Consider the following 22168-nt stretch of genomic DNA (forward strand, 5'->3'; position numbering starts at 1 on the left):
TCAAGTAATAGCTATGCACGTGCACCTGTATGTTTGTAAACACTTTGTAAGATTCCATTATTTTGTTATTGTATAACACTCCATTATTTAGGTCTTTTTAAAAACTTTTAAGAGATGTTTTTAGGCATGAATAAATTTTACTGTTTAAATTTACTTACTGCTAAAATGTCCGCTTCTACAGGCAGTAGGTTTAGGAATGCAAAGAGCTGGACAGTCAAGATGGTATAGACTTGCGTGGCCGACAGCATGAGCATCCCGATGGAGAGCAGCATCTCGCTGTAAAATCACCTGGAAGACAAGTAGATGAATAACAGTAAGTTCTGGTGCATTGTCCTTGAAAATAAGTTATTTGATATATTAGTTCCTGATGTCCAAAAATATCTCTTAATTACAAACATGGATTAAGATTAAAATGAAACTTGTATTTCAAAAGCACAATTGTTTACACAGATTTGGACATTTAGGTAAATACCCAGTGTTAGTCAATACCTACATAACTCATGGTGACTAAGTTCTATATTTTAGCCACAAAATAAAGATCCTCCCACAGTTCTCAGTTTATAGTACAGCTTGTCTACCAACTCAATTATGGGACAAGCAAGATTTCAATCAAAATAATGATTAAAAATGCACAAGCACCTTTGATTTAAAATTTTTTAGAAAGAATTTTATAATTTGTAAATTTACTTTTTGTTTATTCTTGAATATTGTACCCACATTAGCGTACTTTTTTTAAATGGCCGTTTATTATAAAGTAATACTTTTTGCCCTTTTCCTCCTAGCAATATATACATACCTTTCTGCCTCTCTACATCCCAATGGCCATAGTGCAGCTACCTCTCCCAACCTCACCCAATTCTCTACATGAATCCCTATCTATCTTACAGCAAAAAGGCACCATGAAAGAACTCAATGTTAACCAAGTAAGTAACAAAATTCTCATTGGTAAGCCTCAACCAATTGTATAACATACTTCTTAAGTGGTGAGAATGAAGTTTACAAAGACAAGAGCCTTTATAATAAATTATTTCATTAAATACCACAAATTCATGTAATAGCAATTTTGATGATGATTGCTGTTGGTAAAGCTCTGGACTTAGAGACTACCAGAGAGACTCACAATGACTCTTTGACACACACTGAAAGAGAGATACCTTGAATAATTTTTGAACTACCATCTTACAAAGCCATTAATAACAGAGATGAAATAAAGGTGAAAATACGTTAAACATATAGATCTATCCCAGAGACAGAAAGTAAATTAGTGGTTGCCTGGGGATGGGAGTAAGAATCAGGCAGAGAGGGGGGACAAATAGAAATGGGAATGACCACTCATGGAAATGGGGTTTCTTTTCGGGATGATGAAAATGTTCTAAAATTAGATTGCGCCGATGATTGCACAACTCTACAAATAAACTAAAAATCACTGCACTTTTTACTTTAAATGGGTAAATTTTATGGTGTATCATATCTCAATAAAGCTGTTTTTAAAATGCACAGATTTGCTGGTATTAGTTTCTTAAGTAAAATACATTTTATAATATAGCTCTGTTGAGAAAAGAGTTAACACAGCAGGTCTGAGACTGCTATCCTTAGAAAGGCCTGCTTACAAGGTTGGCCCTTTGCTGGCATCTGAGGACTTAAGATTTCAGGAGGGTTCCCATCATTCTCTGATAAGAACAGCTCATTGTGCCTGAATTCTGCAAACAATGTGGTTTATGTTGAATACCTACTTTCTTTCTGGGAGTCTGAAATTTTGGTATATGCTAGGTGGAGGGTGCCTACCTGAATAGCCCCCAATATAAACCCTGGGCACTGAATCTCTAATGAGCTCCCCTGGTAGACATTTCACATGTGTCATCATAACTCACTGCTGAGAAGTTAAGCGTATCCCCTGAGACTCCACTGAGAGAGACTCTTAAAAGCTCACACCCGGTTTTCTCTGGATTTTACCCCATGGGCCTTTTCCCTTTGCCAACTCTGCTTTGTATCCTTTCACTGTAATAAATCATAGTCATGAGTACAATCATATGCTGAGTCTTGTAAGTCCTTCTAGTGAATCACTGAACTTGGGGGTGGTCTTGGGGACCCCCATCATAACCACATTATACAATTTCTAGGCAGAAATCATACCATAAAAACATATAAATCCTTATAAAATAAGGTATAGTTGCTACTAAATTTTGCTAGAAAAAATAAATACACAGTATTTTGACCACTGACCTGTTTGGGAAACTTAACCTGAATAAGAACTATGACTTCCCTTGTAAAGTTTTGGAATTCCCAGCTAACTTTAGGGGAGCGAGATGAACTGAGAGTTTAGAGGTGAAATAGCTCTTAAGGATAGGAATGATAATAAGCACAACAACTATAACTCACCACTTACTAACCGGACATTGCTCTAAGCATGTTATTGAATTTAAGTCTTCTAATCCTAACAACACCCTATAAGGTATCATTTCATAGTTGGGGAAAACTTAGGCCCTATTAGGGAACTTGTCCAAGATCAAATAATGAATAATAGCAGAGCCAGTATTCAAACCCAGGCAGTTGATGTCCACAAGGTAGAGTAATGGATCTATGCTTCCACGGGTACTCAAGGGCTTCAAACCAATGTTCATGGCACAGCAGCCACTGGAGTATTTACTTCTTTTGCTGTGTGTGTGTGTGTGTGTGTGTGTGTGTGTGTGTGTGTGTGTGTGTGTGTGTGTGTGTGTGTACTTAATAATATGCAGTGGGTTTTGGTTATACTTTTTATTGCCTTTTTTAAAATAACACATTCAGGACTTTTTAAAGTCTCTATTTACAAAACTAATTCTTGTTCATTGTAGAAAATGTGTGAAAAATTAAAATCACTCATAATCACCAAATAAAAGAATAACCAGTGTCCATATTTTGATGTATAACCTCCTATTCTTTTAGTTACGTGTAAATTCAAATATATATTTAGCAAAGTTGGGATACACTATAGATGTTTTGTTAACTATTCTCTTCACTTACTGTATTATGAATATTTTCCTAATTCATTACTATATTTGAAAAAATTAAAACTTTCAAACCCTGTACCATAACATTCCCTCAAGAACCCTTACAGACAGCAGTGAGACCCGCTAGGGCTTCCACCCCTTTCAAACACTACTTTTTTAAAAAATCTATCTCATATACTGGGTTCCCATATATGACTTTGATATACAAAATGAAAACTACTGGTCTAAAACAGGATGTATAATGACCACATGATATTTCGTATAAATGTTCTATAATGGATTTAATGGAATCCATATTGTTGGAGATTGAATTTGCTTCTTCTTATAAACTCTGCAGTAAATATTCTTATAGTTAAACCTTACAGGTACAGTAGTAGTATAACTGTGGTAAGGAATATGAGATCTAGTATTAGACAGACCTAAGTTTATATCTCAGCACTGCCACATGCTAACAGTGTGACTCTGAGGCAAAATTATTAAATTGCTTCATCTGTAAAAGGAGATTATTTAGGATTTAAAAGACAACTGTGGTGAATAAATACAAAAATGCATATAAGGACTTAACACAACAGTGAAATACAGGAGGAAAAGAGTTTGGGTGGTGATGCCAGTAGATGAGAGAGAAAATACAGAAGGAGAACTACAGTTAGTGGAAGTGAGAGCAATTTGGTAATTTTTTCACTTAATGTTTATAAAACATTCTAGTGGACATGTAAACAGTGATAAATAGAAGTCAGGAGCTCTACCCAAGGCATAAGAGAGATTTAGGAATCATCAACAAACAGGTGATAACTAAAGTGATCTTAATGTAAAAGTAAAAATTAAAAAGAGAAGACGGCTAAAGAAAACCGTCTAAATTTAGGTAGAAACAGAAAGCAGAGAAAAGAAAGAGAGAAAGACATTGATTTCACAAAAGACTAGAAAAAAAAAGAACTTTAAAATGAATGTGGGGGAAGGCAGGCAGTTAGTCAACAGAAGTAAATGTTGGAGAAGAGGCAAAAAGGTCTACAATTTTCACATTTTAAGAGTCTGTCCAGGGAATTCCCTCGCGGTCAGCGGTCAGGACTCCGTGCTTTCACTGCTGAGGGCCCGGGTTTGATCACTGGTCGGGGAACTAAGATCCCACACGCCGCGCAGTGTGGCCAAAAAGAAAAATTGTTTAAAAAAAAAAAAGACTCTGTCCAAACTAAACAATTTAAGTTTCCAGTAATCAAACAGGTGCCCTTGCTCTTGCTCTGATCAGCTCACTGTTTCAAGAATGCACCCTGCTGTTGCCAGCACTAAATCTTTATTCGTGTATTATCCAGAAACTAAAATATACTCTACCTACAAAGGAAAAACTATGAATCCTATAAAATCGCATGCAAAATTTTATGTATGTATAGATACATGCAGTTTCTTGGAAAAGGTCCATGGTTGTTAATGCAGTCTCCAAAAAAAAGCACAATAGGGTTTTTTTGTTGTTAAATCTTCCCTTCTCCAAGAAGTTTTCTGCAAGGAAAGGTTAAACAAGCTTAAATCCTTTGTTACTTTCTCCCAGCACTTAAACTACTGGGTTGGGATAAATATAGACTGTCAACTGTATCACTAGGCAACATTATTTATTGTAAAAATGACTTTCTAATTGGTGAAAACTGTAAAGACTGTATGTAGGTTAACTGTAAAAATCCTTGAGAGACACCAAACAGGTTTCTAGAGATGTATCCATTCCCACCATCTCTGATCATACCTAATTTTGCCTTCTATTTGACAAAATTGTACTACTAATTATAAACAAACATTTTATCTTAAATTAGCTACTTGACTCTGTCTAAAGGGTTTTCCAACTGGCAAATTCTCATTCTACTTTTCGTCAGTCTATATCACCTAAGATGTATTCTTGCCAAAATTATTTTAACCCAGTTCTAACAAGCCTTTAGCTCTAACTTCAAGTTTACAAGAAATACATGGAATAGAATTAAATAAGTAAAATAAAATGGATGTGTTACTTGAGGGCACTGCACCAATTCCTATAAAATTAAATGGAATAAACAAAACAGTGTAGGGGGACAGAATGGGAGAACAGCATGAGACTGTTGTACATTAAAAGAGATAAAAAACATTACATCCAAATGCCAAACACAGGTTCAAGCAAACCAACAATAAAAATACAATTTAGGAAGAAGAGGGACAATGTGAATGTAGTCTAGATATTAGATAAATTTTTTTAAATAATTGTTGATTTTCTAGGTATGATGACAGTATTGTGGTCATATGAGAAAGTCCCTATTTCTAGAGCTGCCTACTGAAATGCTTAGGAATGAAATGTCATGATATCTGTAATTTACTTTAAAATTCTCCAGCCAAAAAAAATAAATAAACCAAAACACTAATCAACGTTAAATCTAGGAGAAAATTATATTGAGGTTCATTATACTATTTCTCTACTTTTCTATATGTTTGGTAATTTGTATAATAAGTTTTATTAATTCAGTGAATAAATAACTGTTTTAACTCTTCAGTGACCTTTTTATAGAAGGCCTTCAGCCTCAATTTTTTAATATGGTATAATACACACAACATAAAATTTACCATTTTAAACATTTTTAGGTGTAAGGTTTAGGTTAGTGACATTAACTACATTCAAATTGTTGTGCAACCATCGCCACCATCCATCTCCAGAACTTTTCCCTCTTCCCAAAGTGAAACTCTGTACTCATTAAATACTGATTTCCCATTCCCCCTCCCCCTAGCCTCCAAGCAACCACTATTCTACTTTCTATCTCTATGAATTTTACTACTCTATATCAGGTTAACTGATATAAGTGGAATCACTTTATGTCTATTTATGTCTGGCTTATTTCACTTAGCATGTCTTTAAGATTCGTCCACGGGCTTCCCTGGTGGAGCAGTGGTTGAGAGTCCGCCTGCTGATGCAGGGAACATGGGTTTGTGCCCTGGTCCGGGAAGATCCCTCATGCCGCGGAGCGGCTAGGCCCGTGGCCCATGGCCGCTGAGCCTACGCGTCCGGAGCCTGTTCTCCACAACAGGAGAGGCCCGCATACCACAAAAAAAAAAAAAAAGATTCATCCACATTGTAGAATATGTCAGAATTTCCTTCTCTTTTCAGGCTGAATAATATTCCATTATATGTATTTACATTTTGTTTATCCATTTATCTATCAATGGATGCTTTGGTTGATGCCACCTTTTGGCTACTGTGAACAATGCTGCTTTGAACATGGCTGTACAAATATCTGAGCCCCTGCTTCTTTTGGGTATATATCCAGAAGTGAAATTGCTGGATTATATGGCAATTCTATATTCAATTTATTTGAGGAATCACATACCATTTTCCACAACAGCTGCACCATTTTACATTCCCACCAGCAATACATAAGGGTTCCAACTTCTTCATATCCTCGACAGCACTTATTTTCTGTTCGATAACAGCCACAGTAATGGATATAAAGTGGTATCTCATTGTGGCTTTGATTTGCACTTCTCTAATGATTAGTGATGTTGACCTCTTTTCATATGCTTATTGGCCTTCTGTATATCTTCAATGGAGAAATAATTATTCAAATCCATTGCCCATTTTTTAAATTGAAGTATACCTGATTTACACTGTTGTGTTAGTTTCTAGTACACCAAAGTGATTCGGATATATGTGTGTGTGTGTATGTATATTCTTTTTCAGATTATTTTACATTATAGGTTATTACAAGCTAGTGAATATAGTTTGCTGTATAGCCCTATACCGTAGGACCTTGTTGTTTATCTATGTTATATATAGTAGTGTGTGTATGTTAATCCCAAACTCCTAAGTTATCCCTCCCCCTCTACCTTTCCCTTCTGGTAACCATAAGTTTGTTTTCTATGTCTTTGAGTCTATTTCTGTTTTGTAAATAAGTTCATTTGTATCATTTTGTTTTTTAGATTCCACATATAAGTGATATCATATGATATTTGTCTTTCTTTGACTTACTTCACTTAGTATGATAATCTCTAGGTCCATCCATGTTGCTGCAAATGGCATTATTTCATTCTTTTTCTTGCTGAGTAATATTCCATTGTGTGTGTGTGTGTGTGTGTGTGTGTGTGTGTGTATACACACATATATATACACACCACATCTTCATTATCCATTCATCTGTCGATGACACTTAGGTTGCTTCCATGTCTTGTCCTTTGCCCATTTTTAATTGGGTGGTGGTTGTTGTTGAGTTTTGAAAGTTCTTTATATATTCTGCGTATATTTCCCTTATGATATATATGATTGAAATATATTTTCACCAATTCCATGGGTTGTCTTTTCACTCTGCATAGTTTCCTTTATATACCCAAGTTTTTAATTTTGAGGAACCAACTCTTGATTTTGTTACTTTTCTACTGGCCTTGTGAATTTGAGAACCTTTGAACTGGGGCTGGTACATGTGGTTATCCACAAGGCTTAAGAGCACAGATGCCAGTTACTCATCTAATGCTGTTCTGGTAGTTGCAAAATTTAAAAACTTCCCCAAGCAGCAGAGTAATCCTAACCTCACATTTAAGTTTGTGACAATACCATGCAACTCATCTACACAAAACTATATTCTAAACTTCATTTTACAGATGGGGATGCATTTAATAAGTGTTTAAGACCAACATTACTTTCAGGAATTTGCTTTCCAAATAATCTTTAATTCTGAAGATGACTCACATTCTGACATCAACTAGTTCAGTAACAAATAACACTCATAAAACAGCTAACCATCGCCATAAGAAAGCCTCTGAATAAGCTCATATTCCATTGGTTCTCAAGCTACTCTTGTGTATCAATGGGATTTCAAAAACTTGACCAAAATGCCCCACTGATAAAATAATGGTAATCTTTTCCTAATTTGAAAAAAGATTTAATAGGTAGTAATTTCAATTTATTTTTCTCCATAAATGTATCTTATACTACAAAACGCATCAAAAAGATATGTACTATAGAAAGCACTAACAGAAAAAAATACCTGAATAGCTAGTTAACTATTTTAGTGTAAAATTTATAATAGCCAAATCACACTGCATTAAATAGATGGTTTTTTTTTTTTTTACAAATGTGCTCATGGTCATGTATGTTTATTATATATATATGGTACTATAAAATTTCCTCAAAAACAGTGTTCTCAATTCATACAAGTGTATATAACAATAACTTCATAGTATTCCTTAAAAAGCATCATGACTTCCAAGAGTTCAACTGAGAACTACTAATATATACTACAATTAAGTTTCCATAAAGCATAGTTTTTAATGCTTTTAATGAAACGGTTGAGAATCTGTCATGAGAAAAAGTAAAAAAAACGACAACAGGGCTTAACTTTTTAAGCAAAAATAAAATACCCAATAGTTCTTTGCAAGGAAACTGAAGGTTGCCCAGCTAATTTCTCTAACATGAAGCCATCTAAACTAAAAGCAAGCCTCATCTAAGATGTTTTACTTTTACTGTCAACCAATGTTTTTCAGATTCCACGACAATTTGATTTTTCCAACAAATGAAACAAAATAAGCAAAATTTTAATTTTAAAAGGTTAGCAAACAGGTTTCTCCAAAACATCAATTCTTTCCAACCTCTGAGACTCACACAAACTATTCCCAATGTTTAGTGTGTACCCTGATCCCCAAACCAGACAAGGACAACACACACGCAAAAAAAATTATAGGCCAGTATCTCTGATGAACATAGATGCAAAATCCTCAACAAAATACTAGCAAACTGAATACAACAACACTTTAAAGGATAATCATAATCAAGTAGAATTTATTTCAGGGATGCAAGGATAGTTCAACATTCACAAATCAATGGGATACATGACATTAACAAATGAAAGTTAAAAATCATTTGATCATTTCAACAGATGCAGAAAAAGCATTTGACAAGATTCAACACTCATTTATGTAAAAACTCTCAATTAAGTGGGTATAGAAGCAATGTACCTCAACATAATAAAGGCCATATACAACAAACCCACAACTAACATCACACTCAAAAGTGAAAAACTGAAAGCTATCCCTCTAAATTGAGGAATAAGACAAGGATGCCCACTCTTGCCACTCTTATTCAACATATCACTGGCAGTCCTAGCCATAGCAATTAGGCAAGAAAAAGAAATAAAAGGCATCCAAATTGGAAGAAGTAAAACTGTCACTATGTGCAGATGACATGCTTTTATATATAAAAAACCCTAGGGGACTCCTCTGGCAGTCCAGTGGTTAAGACTTCACCTTCCAATGCATGGGGTGCAGGTTCAATCCTGGTCAGGGAGCTAAGATCCCACATGCCTCATGGCCAAAAAAGCAAATCATAAAACAGAAGCCATACTGTAACAAATTCAATAAAGACTTAAACAATGGTCCACATCAAAAAAAAGAAAATCTTAAAAAAAAAACCCTAAAGACTCCAACAAAAAGCTGATAGAAATAATGAACTAATACATAATACAGTAAAGTTGCAGAGCACAAAATTAATATGCAAAAATCTACTGCATTTGTATACACTAAAAACAAATTAGCAGAAAGAGAAATTAAGAGCACAATCCAATTTACAATCACAACAAAAAGAATAAAATACCTAGGAATAAATTTAATCAAGAAAGTGAAAGACCTGTACACTGAAAGACACTGCTAAATGAAACTGTAGACACAAAGAAATGAATATATATTCTATGCTCATGGACTGAAAGAATTAACATTGTTAAAAGGTTCATATCATCTAAAGCAGCCTACAGATTCAATGCAATCTCTATCAAAATCCCAAGGACATTTTTCACAGAAATAGAACAAAAAATCTTAAAATTATATGGAACCACAAAAGACCGCAAATAGCCAAAGCAATCCTAAGTAAAAGAACAAAGCGGGAGCTTCCCTGGTGGCGCAGTGGTTGAAAGCCCGCCTGCCGATGCAGGGAACACGGGTTTGTGCCCCGGTCCGGGAAGATCCCACATGCCGCGGAGCGGCTAGGCCCGTGAGCCACGGCTGCTAAGCCTGCGCGTCCGGAGCCTGTGCTCCACAACGGGAGAGGCCACAACAGTGAGAGGCCCACATACCGCAAAAAACAACAACAACCAAAAAAAAAAACAGAACAAAGCTGGAGACATCACACTCCCTAACTTCAAATTATAATACAAAGCTATAGTAACCAAACAGCACAGTATTGAAAGAAAAACAGACATAGATTAATGGAACACAGCTGAGAGCCCAAGAACAAATCCATACCTACATGGACAATTAATTTATGACAAAGGAGCAGAAAACCACAATGGAGAAAGGATAGTCTCTTCAATAAATGTTGGGAAAACCAGACAGTCATATGGAAAAAAATGAAACTAGACCACTATCTCATACCATACATAAAAATCAACTAAAAATAGATTAAGGACTTAATGTAAGACCTAAAACCATAAAACTCAATAGAAGAAACCATAGGTAGTGCACTCTTTAATATCACCCTTAGGAATACGTTTCTGAGTATGTCTCATCAGGCAAAGGAAACAAACAAAAAGAAATGGGACTACATCAAACTAAAAAGCTTCTGCACAGCAAAGGAAATCACCTATAAAATGAAAAGACAACCTACTGAATGGGAAAAGATATTTGCAAATCATACATCTGATAAGAGGTTAATATACAAAACATATAAAGAACTCATAAAACTCAATAGCAAAAAACCAAACAACCCAATGTAAAAATGAGCACAGGACCAGAAACGTCAATTTTCCAAAGAAGACACACAGATGGACAAAAGGCACTGAAAACATAATCAACATCACTATTACAGAAGTGCAAATCAAAACCACAATGAGAAGAGTAGGAACCAAGATGGCAGAGTAAAAGGACGTGTTCTCACTCCCTCCTGTGAGAACACCAGAATCACACCTAGCTGCTGGACAATCATCAACAGAAAGACACTGGAACTCACCAAAAAAGATAACCCACATCCAAAGACAAAGGAGAAGCCACAATGAGATGGTAGGAGGGGTGCAATCACAGTAAAATCAAATCCCATAACTGCTGGATGGGTAACTCACAGACTGCAGAACACTTATAACACAGAAGTCCACCCACTGGAGTGAAGGTTCTGAGCCCCACGTCCAGCTTCCCAACCTGGGGGTCCAGCAACAGGAGGAGGATTTCCTAGAGAATCAGACTTTGAAGCCTAGTGGGATTTGATTGCAGAACTTTGACAGGACTGGGGAAAACAGAGACTCCACTCTTGAAGGGCACACACAAAGTAGTGTGGGCATCAGGACCCAGGAGAAGCAGTGACCCCGGGGAAGACTGAACCACACCTACCTGCTAGTGTTGGAGGGTTTCCTGCAGAGGCGGGCGGTGGCTGTGGCTCACCCTGGAGACAAGGACACTGGCAGCAGAAGTTCTGGGAAGTACTCTTTGGCGGGAGCCCTCCCAGAGTCCGCCATTAGCCCCACCGAAGAGCACAGGTAGGCTGCAGTGTTGGGTTGCCTCAGGCCAAACAACCAACAGGGAGTGAACCCAGCCCCACCCATCAGCAGTCAAGCAGATTAAAGTTTTACTGAGCTCTGCCCACCAGAGCAACACCCAGCTCTACCCACCACCAGTCCCTTCCAACAGGAAACTTGCACAAGGCTCTTAGATAGCCTCATCCACCAGAGGGAAGACAGCAGAAGCAAGAACTACAATCCTGCAGCCTGTGTAACAAAAACCACATTCACAGAAAGACAGACAAGATGAAAAGGCAGAGGGCTATGTACCAGATAAAGGAACAAGATAAAACTGCAGAAAAACAACTAAATGAAGTGGAGATAGGCAACCTTACAGAAAAAGAATTCAGAAGAATGATAGTGAAGAAGATCCAGGACCTCGGAAAAAGAATGGAGGCAAAGATCGAGAAGATGCAAGAAATGTTTAACAAAGACCTAGAACAATTAAAGAACAAACAAACAGAGATGAACAATACAATAACTGAAATGAAAACTACACTAGAAGGAATCAATAGCAGAATAACGGAGGCAGAAGAACAGATAAGTGACCTGGAAGACAGAATGGTGGAATTCACTGCTGCGGAACAGAATAAAGAAAACAGAATGAAAAGAAAAGAAGACAGCCTAAGAGACCTCTCGGACAACATTAAACGTGACAACATTCACATTATAGGGGTCCCAGAAGGAGAAGAGAGAGAGAAAGGACCAGAGAAAATATTTGAAGAGATTATAGTCAAAAACTTCCCTAACATGGGAAAGGAAATAGCCACCCAAGTCCAGGAAGCTCAGCGAGTCCCATACAGGATAAACCCAAGGAGAAACATGCCGAGACACACAGTAATCAAATTGGCAAAAATTAAAGACAAAGAAAAATTATTGAAAGCAGCCAAGGAAAAAACGAAAAATAACATACAAGGGAACCCCCATAAGGTTAACAGCTGATTTCTCAGCAGAAACACTACAAGCCAGAAGAGAGTGGCATAATATACTTAAAGTGATGAAAGGGAAGAACCTACAACCAAGATTACTCTACCCAACAAGGATCTCATTCAGGTTCGATGGAAAAATCAAAAGCTTTACAGATAAGCAAAAGCTAAGACAATTCAGCACCACCAAACCAGTTTTACAATGAATGCTAAAGGAACTTCTCTAAGTGGGAAACACAAGAGAAGAAAAGGACCTACAAAACCAAACCCAAAACAATTAAGAAAATGGTCATAGGAACATACATATCGATAATTACCTTAAACGTGAATGCATTAAATGCTCCAACCAAAAGACACAGGCTCACCAAATGAAAACAAAAACAAGACCCACCTATATGCTGCCTACAATAGACCCACTTCAGACCTAGGAACACATACAGACTTAAAGTGAGGGGAGGGAAAAAGATATTCCATGCAAATAGAAATCAAAAGCTGGAGTAGCAATACTCATATCAGATAAAATAGACTTGAAAATAATGAATGTTACAATAGACGAGCAAGGACACTACAAAATGATCAAGGGATCAATCCAAGGGGAAGATATAACAATTATAAATATATATGCACCCAACACAGGAGCACGTCAATACATAAGGCAACTGCTAACAGCTCTAAGAGGAAATCAACAGTAACACAATAATATTGGGGGACTTTAACACCTCACTTACAGCAATGGACAGATAATCCAAAATGAAAATAAATAAGGTAACAGAAGTTTTAATGACACAACAGACCAGACAGATTTAATTGATATTTACAGGACATTCCATTCAAAAACAGCAGATTACACTTTATTCTCAAGTACAAACAGAACATTCTCCAGGATAGATCACATCTTGGGTCACAAATCAAGCCTCAGTAAATTTAAGAAAATTGAAATCATATCAAGCATCTTTTCTGACCACAATGCTATGAGATCAGAAATGAAATACAGGGAAAAAAAGTAAAAACCACAAGCACATGGAGGCTAAACAATACGTTACTAAATAACCAAGAGATCACTGAAGAAGGCAAAGAGGAAATCAATAAATATCTAGAGACAAATGACAATGAAAACACGATGATCCAAAACCTACGGGATGCAGCAAAAGCAGTCCTAAGAGGGAAGTTTATAGCTATATAAGCCTACCTCAAGAAACAAGAAAAATCTCAAATAAACAATCCAACCTTACACCTAAAGGAACTAGAGAAAGAAGAACAAACAAAACCCAAAGTTAGCAGAAGGAAAGAAACCATAAAGACCAGAGCAGAAATAAATGAAATAGAAACAAAGAAAACAATAGCAAAATTCAATAAAACTAAAAGCTTGTTCTTTGAGAAGATAAACAAAATTGATAAACCATTAGCCAGACTCATCAAGAAAAAGAGGGAGAGGACTCAAATCAATGAAATTAGAAATGAAAAAGGAGAAGTTACAACAGACACTGCAGAAATACAAAGCATCCTAAGAGACTACTACAAGCAACTCTATACCAATAAAATGGACAACCTGGAAGAAATGGACAAATCCTTAGAAAGGTATAACCTTCCAAGACTGAACCAGGAAGAAATAGAAAATATAAACAGACCAATCACAAGTAATGAAATTGAAACTGTGATTGAAAATCTTCCAACAAACAAAAGTCCAGGACCAGATGGCTTCACAGGTGAATTCTATCAAACATTTAGAAAAGAGCTAACACCCATCCTTCTCAAACTTCCAAAAAATTGCAGAGGAAGGAACACTCCCAAACTCATTCTATGAGGCCACCATCACCCTGATACCAAAACCAGACAAAGATATTACAAAAAAAGAAAATTACAGACCAATATCATTGATGAACATAGATGCAAAAATCGTCAACAAAATACTAGCAAACAGAATCCAACAACACATTAAAAGGATCATACACCATGAACAAGTGGGATTTATCCCAGGGATGCAAGGATTCTTCAATATACACAAATCAATCAATGTGACACACCATATTAACAAATTGAAGAATAAAAACCATATGATCATCTCAATAGATGCAGAAAAATCTTCTGACCAAATTCAACACCCATTTATGATAAAAACTCTCCAGAAAGTGGGCATAAAGGGAACCTACCTCAACATAATAAAGGCCATATACGACAAACCCACAGCAAACCTCAGCCTCAATGGTGAAAAACTGAAGGCATTTCCTCTAAGATCAGGAACAAGACAAGGATGTCCACTCTCACCACTATTATTCAACATAGTTTTGGAAGTCCTAGCCACGGCAATCAGAGAAGAAAAAGAAATAAAAGGAATACAAATTTGGAAAAGAAGAATTAAAGCTGTCACTGTTTGCAGATGACATGATACTATACATAGAGAATCCTAAAGATGCCACCAGAAAACTACTAGAGCTAATCAATGAATCTGGTAAAGTTGCAGGATACAAAATAAATACACAGAAATATCTTGCACTCCTATACACTAATGATGAAAAATCTGAAAGAGAAATTATGGAAACACTCCCATTTACCATTACAACAAAAAGAATAAAATACCTAAGAATAAACCTACCTAGGGAGACAAAAGACATATACACAGAAAACTATAAGACACTGATGAAAGAAATTAAAGATGATACCAACAGATGGAGAGATATACCATGTTCTTGGTTGGAAGAATCAATATTGTAAAAATGACTATACTACCCAAAGCAATCTACAGATTCAATGCAATCCCTATCAAATTACCAATGGCATTTTTTACGGAACTGGAACAAAAAATCTTAAAATTTGTATGGAGACACAAAAGACCCCGAATAGCCAAAGCAGTCTTGAGGGAAAAAAACGGAGCTGGAGGAATCAGACTCCCTGACTTCAGACTATACTACAAAGCTACAGTAATCAAGACAACATGGTACTGGCACAAAAGCAGAAACACAGATCAATAGAAGATAGAAAGCCCAGAGATAAACCCACAGACCTATGGTCAACTAATCTATGACAAAGGAGGCAAGGATATACAATGGAGAAAAGACAGTCTCTTCAATAAGTGGTGCTGGGAAAACTGGACAGCTACATGTAAAAGAATGAAATTAGAACACTCCCTAATACCATACACAAAAATAAACTCAAAATGGATTCGAGACCTAAATGTAAGACTGGACACTCTAAAACTCTTAGAGGAAAACATAGGAAGAACAGTCTTTGATGTAAATCACAGCAAGATCCTTTTTTGACCTACCTCCTAGAAAAATGGAAATAAAAACAAAAATAAACAAATGAGACCTAATGAAACTTCAAAGCTTTTGCACAGCAAAGGAAACCATAAACAACATGAAAAGACAACCCCCAGAATGAGAGAAAATATTTGCAAACGAATCAACAGACAAAGGATTAATCTCCAAAATATATAAACAGCTCATGCAGCTCAATATTAAAAAAACAAACAACCCAATCCAAAAATGGGCAGAAGAGCTAAATAGACATTTCTCCAAAGAAGACATATAGATGGCCAAGAAGCACATGAAAAGGTGCTCAACATCACTAGTAATTAGAGAAATGCAAATCAAAACTACAATGAGGTATCACCTCACACCAGTTAGAATGCGCATCATCAGAAAATCTACAAACAAGAAATGCTGGAGAGGGTGTGGAGAAAATGGAACCCTCTTGCACTGTTGGTGGGAATGTAAATTGATACTGCCACTATGGAGAACAGTATGGAGGTTCCTTGAAACACTAAAAATAGAATTACCATATGATCCAGCAATCCCACTACGGGCACATACCCAGAGAAAACCATAATTCAAAAAGACACATGCACCCCAATGTTCACTGCAGCACTATTTACTATAGCCAGGTCATTAAAGCAACCGAAATGCCCATCGACAGACGAATGGATAAAGAAGATGAAGTACATATATACAATGGAATATTACTCAGCCGTAAAAAGGAACGAAACTGGGTCATTTGTTGAGACGTGGATGGATCTAGAGACTGTCATACAAAGTGAGAAGTCAGAAAGAGAAAAACAAATATCGTATGTTAACGCATGTATGTGGAACCTAGAAAAATGGTACAGATGAACCGGTATGCAGGGCAGAAGTTGAGATACAGATGTAGAGAGCAAACGTATGGACACCAATGGAGGAAAGCCCTGGGGGGGTGGAGATGGTGGTGTGATGAATTGGGCGATTGGGATTGACATGTATACACTGATGTGTATAAAACTGATGACTAATAAGAACCTGCTGTATAAAAAAATAAAATTAAATTTAAAAATTAAAAAAAAACTAATACTAAACTTTCTTTGGTTATTTGTATGGAAATATGTTAATATAAATGTTTCAGACATTATATGAAATTCCTAAAAATCTTATATGTTCTGGTATAATGTTATAAGTCATAATTCTAGTTATTTTTTTTAAATGTATATCTCAGAAATAACTCAATTTCCTTGTCAATTGCATTATTATGAACTTTCATCAAATCTTTAACCGTGGTCATTTTTAAGTCTTTTGTCATTTACAGACAGTTCTGGATGTACTCTGATGCTTTTGCAAAAATGCTCCTATAAAAGGGTTTCATCTTCAAGTAATTCATGGAAAAGACTCTGACAAGCACAGGTTTCTGGTAACTGACTATACTGCTGAACTGAATGAATAAGCATTTTCAGAACTCTAATGGAAAACTGATGAATTCATATAAGTGCTAACAAAAGATCAAGATTAAAAAAATTAATTACATGGGACTGAGTGAACTGATGAGGATGATTATAATTTTTGTGACTGTTTGAATAGAAAAAAAAAGACTATGCAAAAAAAAAAAAAGACTATGCAGTAGCTGGAAACCATAAAAATAGAAAGTCCTGCATAAATATTTTTGCTTTATCTTAATACTGAATAAAATATTATAAAGCATTTCATTCAGGAGGAAAAAATACCACAATGACGTAACAACTCACACCCATTAGAATGGCTATTATCAAAAAGGCAAGAAATACTCAGTGTTGGTGAGGATGTGGAGAAAAGTGAACCTTCAAACACTGTTACTGGGAATGTAAATTGATGCAGCCACTATGGAAAACAGTATGGAGAGGGCTCAAAAAATTAAGAAGAGAACTACCACATGATCCAGCTACTCTACTTCTGTATGTTTATCCAAAGAATATGAAAACACTAGCTCAAAAAGATATATGCACCTTTATGTTCATTGCAGCATTATTTACAATAACCAAGCTATGAAACAACTTAAATGTCTATCAACAGATGGATAAAAAACATGCAGTAAACATGCAGAATATTGCTTGGCCATAAAAGAATGATGAAATCTTGCCATTTACGTGACACACCTAGACCTTGAGGGTATTATGCTAAGTGAAATAAGTCAGATGGAGAAAGACAAATACCATATGCTTTCATTCATATGTGATTAAAAAACTAAATAAATAAATAAAGGAACAAACCAAACCAAACAAAAACACGTAGATATGGAGAACAGATTAGTGGTTACCAGAGTGGAAGGGGGTTAAATACACAGTGACAGACGGAAACCAAACTTTCAGTGGTGAGCATGCTGTAGTGTATACAGAGATTGAAACATAATGTATACATGAAACTTAAATGTTATAAACCAATGTTACCTCAATTTAAAAATACATATATCAAACATAATTGAATCAAGGATATTTCTACTGTTAAGTGGCAAAGGTCATGCCCTGTTCTTCCCCAAAATATAGCCTCCCTTGTCCTTATGCAGACATAGGCAATGAGTTACCCTTTTTGATATTAAACTTTATTGAGCATTATGCATTAAAGTAGAATTAATATATTTTTGCATGTGCATATAATGTAATTCTCTACAACAATGAAAACAAATGACAGCTATGTGACCAATATACATGAATTTCCCAAGAATAACCCTAAGCAAAAGAAGCAAGTCACAAAGAATGCAAACACTACGATTCCACATACATAAAGCTCTTAAAAAGGCAAAACAGATATTATGTAGAGATTCACAATTAAGAGGTAAAAATGTAAAGAAAAATGAGGAAGTTATCATCATAAAAATCAAGATAGTGATTACCTTGAGGGTAAGAAAGGTAAGGAAGGGGAGTGTGACCAGGGAAAAGGTGCTTCTGGGATGCCAGCAATATTCCACATCTTGACCTGAGCTGTGATGAGATGGGAGTTTGCATTATAATTGTTCTTTAAACCATACACAAATGTTTTATGCATTTTCCTGCATCTATGATAGCTAACTATTTTCAAAAGAAAAAAAAAGAATAAAGCAACCTGTCACTCAAAACAAGATTTTTTTGTTTTGTTTTTCTGACTACATGGAGATATTATGAAAGGTTGCAAGCAGGAGCCTGCCAAGATCAAACACAACACACTAAGCGAGTCAACAAATAAGCAACTATTAAAAACCAGACTCATGTTCAATGCCAGAGTTCTATCTTCTCATTCAGTCGACATGAGATGGGATCTAGCAATAGGTATTAAGTATATAGCACATACCCAGGGGCTTGCGGTAAAAATACATGTTCCCAGGTCCCTCCCCTGGAGATTCAGACAGGAAGCCTATAACTTTACTTTTTAAAAATGTCCCCTAGTCACTATGATCAAGCCAAATTTGGAAAACACTGCTCTCGACCATAGATTGGCAAATGGTATACCAAGTGATTATTCATAAACATTTTATAAGTCAAAGAGGGGTAGGGTAGAGGGTCAAATTAGAGCAAGGAAAAAAAGAGAGAGAGAGAAATAGGAATGTTAACAAAAATACACATCATAATCCTCTCAAATACCACTGCTGTCACCAGTGCCATAGGTTGTCAACCTCAGCAAGAAGTCATGCAGCAAACAAGGAAAAGACAATTGACAATGAATTGCTTTCATAATATTAGAATCTTAAGCATCATTTAGGGAAACATGCCAGAAAATTCTGTTTTTCTAGGTTATCAAAAATATCATGCCCAATGTACTTCAAAGTATCAATCTCCTGAACCAGAATTTTTTTTATGATGCTTCACACAAAAATCAGTACCACCACTATAAATAAATTGGTACAGAACTTATCAATTTGGAGCCAGGCACTCTGTTATGCATTTGATGTGAATGTTGCTCCGTCTAATCCTCAGAACAACCTTACCAAGTAAAACAAAAACAATGCAGGGAAAAACTTTTTCCCATATCATTCCAGTTTTTCTATTTTAGGGGACTCAATTTCTGTGTGTAAGTACCAGAATAAATGAACCAATTCCCTTATTCCCTTACCCATTATCCCTACCCCCATCCCTTTTTCTTTAATTTATGCATAATTTGTGAACAAAAAGCTGAGCATGTCCAATGCCTCATACATAGTTTGGGTGTTAAGCATGACATTTAGCCTACTATATTAATGGTGGAACAGTATGGGGTGCTAGATCAAGTTATGCCATTCCCACTGATGATTACAACTGTTTCTTTAAAGTATCACCCCAAGACTCTGTTCCTGGCCTCTTTTCTGTATAGTAACATTAAAAATATTTCACGTATACATTAAAAAGATGCATAGATATTCTGAAACAAAACAATTTGTTAACATGTACATGTAAACTCTGGGTGGGGGACTCTATATGATTTTTTAAAAATATTTATCTGCATATTTCAGAATAAACAATTAAAACTTTCTAAAGCCTATTTCATTTTATATAACATATACCAAACAAAAACCTAGAAGAAAACACACAGAAATCGTAACAGAAATCTGTTCCACCTATATAAGTTCTCTAAGCATGCATTACTCTCATACAAACAAAACAAAACAACAACAACAAAAAAAACCAATGTTTTCTTAATGAGCAAGACACAAGGTTTTATAATTCACAAGTCTATTCACAATCTGGAGAAGATGAAATTATTTCTTCTTAAGTGAAGTGTGCAATAAAAAACTAGTGAAAAAAAGGGCAGATCTTCAGCTATGAGTTAAATCCAAGCCATCATTTTCTCTCTTTAAGCACTCAATTACACTCAAAAGATTCCGTCCTACACTACAGTCCTTATACTTATCATTATTGCTGTAAAGGTCAAATGTAGCAGCCATGTGGGCTCCCAGGCATTTGGGTCAATTGGCAATATATCACAATCTGTCAGAGATGATACCTTTATTAATTATGATGCCATGGATTACTAGCATTCCCTTTCCATTGGTAAAGAACTCAGCACTGTGCTCAGGTCCAAAGGCATGACCAAAGCAATACCAAAACCTCAAATTTTTAGGTCTATTTCCTGGAACCACTCCAGGCACCAACTCTACATCAACAGTTCAATCAGGAGAGAGAAACTATAGTAAATTAAACAGTGTTTAACACAAATAATAATTAAACTATGATAAGATAGTAACTATAAAGATATAATGAGGGGTGGCAAGAGGCAAGAGAGAGGGATTCCAAAGAGGCATGAGGAAACCTCTGGGAGCAACAGATATGTTCATTAACTTCATTATGGTGATGGTTTCAGAGTTATATAAATATGTCAAAGCTAATAAGCATAAACTTTAAATATGTACAGTCTGGGACTTCTCTGGTGGTCCAGTGGTAAAAAATCTGCCTTCCAATGCAAGGGACACGGGTTTGAACCCTGCATTGGACACGGGTTTGAACCCTGGTCAGGGAACTAAGACCTCACATGCCACGGGGCAACTAAGCCCGCACACCACAACTACAGAGCCCACAAGCGCTGGAGCCTGCGTGCCACAACTAGAGAGAGAAAACCTGTATGCCACAACTAGAGAGAAGCCCGCGTGCCTCAACGAAGAGCCCACGTGCTGTAACTAAGACCCGATGCAGCCAAAAATAAATAAATAACTATGTACAGTTTATTATATGCCAGTTATAAGTCAATAAAGCTGTTTTTAATTTTTTTAAGATAAATAATTATTAAACTCTGATGGGAAAAATAAGGCTGAGGGAGAGGACCCAAAAAGGATAAACTTCGAAGAAGGGTCCCCTCTCCTCAAGGCTGGAGTTTCTCATTGGAGAAGCTATGGTTGTAGCACGCTAGATAACAGAGAATTTCACTGGATTGTCCAAACCAGAGCAGGTCCAACGTTGCCAGACTAGCAGGAAACAATTCTCTGGAGTGCAGCTGTTGAGGCTGGTGAGCAGGTGTGCAGAGGTAGTCAGGACACTGCTGCAGGCACAAGGCCTAGAATGCACAGTATCCATGTCAAGAGAACTGCAGGAAACAGCTCCTTGGGGTATAGGCAAGCCAAGGTTGGTGGGCAGGCACGTAGAGGTCCAGCCAGGCACTGGAGGCATGAGGCCTGAGGTACGTGGTGTCCACTTCAGAAGGGCAGTGGCAAGGTGGTCACCAGGTCTAGACTGGGACTGCAGGATCAGTGAAGGCCTATTTACCCTGGGCACATGGCTGAGGCAGAGCACCACCAGATGTCCCCAATGTCCCTAGAAGTGGGGGGGAGTGTGTGGAGGAGGGGGGGACCCTGGTCAAGGAACTGAGATCCCACAAGCCACACAGCGCAGCCAAAAAGAAAAAAAAAAAAAGAAAACTAAATATTGTTAAGATGGCAATACTACCCAAAGTAATCTACAGATTCAATACATTCCCTATCAAAATTCCAATAGCCTTTTATGCAAAAATGGTGAAGTCAATCCTCAAATTCATATGGAATTGCAAGGGGCCCTGAACAGTCAACACAATTTTAAAAAAGAAGAACAGAGCTGGAGGACTCACACTTCCCAATTTCAAAATCTTACTATAAAGTT

At 36.5% G+C, this 22168-nt stretch overlaps 1 protein-coding gene across 3 annotated transcripts in view; it reads right to left on the reverse strand.

Annotated features, from left to right (window-relative positions):
• RNF13 (ring finger protein 13) overlaps nt 1-22168 on the reverse strand; it is a 138614-nt gene that overhangs the window by 107374 nt on the left and 9072 nt on the right. For 2 of the 3 annotated variants that reach the window (XM_033855324.2, XM_019934338.3), the window contains exon 2: nt 159-288. In XM_033855324.2, the coding sequence (XP_033711215.1) occupies nt 159-272 (114 nt within the window). In that variant the 5' untranslated portion in view covers nt 273-288. Of the gene's footprint in view, nt 1-158; nt 289-18486; nt 18575-22168 lie in introns of all 3 variants that reach the window. The other variant, XM_019934339.3, reaches the window with a different exon arrangement.

This window comes from Tursiops truncatus, chromosome 4 (genome assembly GCF_011762595.2).
Source record: "Tursiops truncatus isolate mTurTru1 chromosome 4, mTurTru1.mat.Y, whole genome shotgun sequence".
In the NCBI taxonomy this organism is placed as follows: Eukaryota; Metazoa; Chordata; class Mammalia; order Artiodactyla; family Delphinidae; genus Tursiops; species Tursiops truncatus.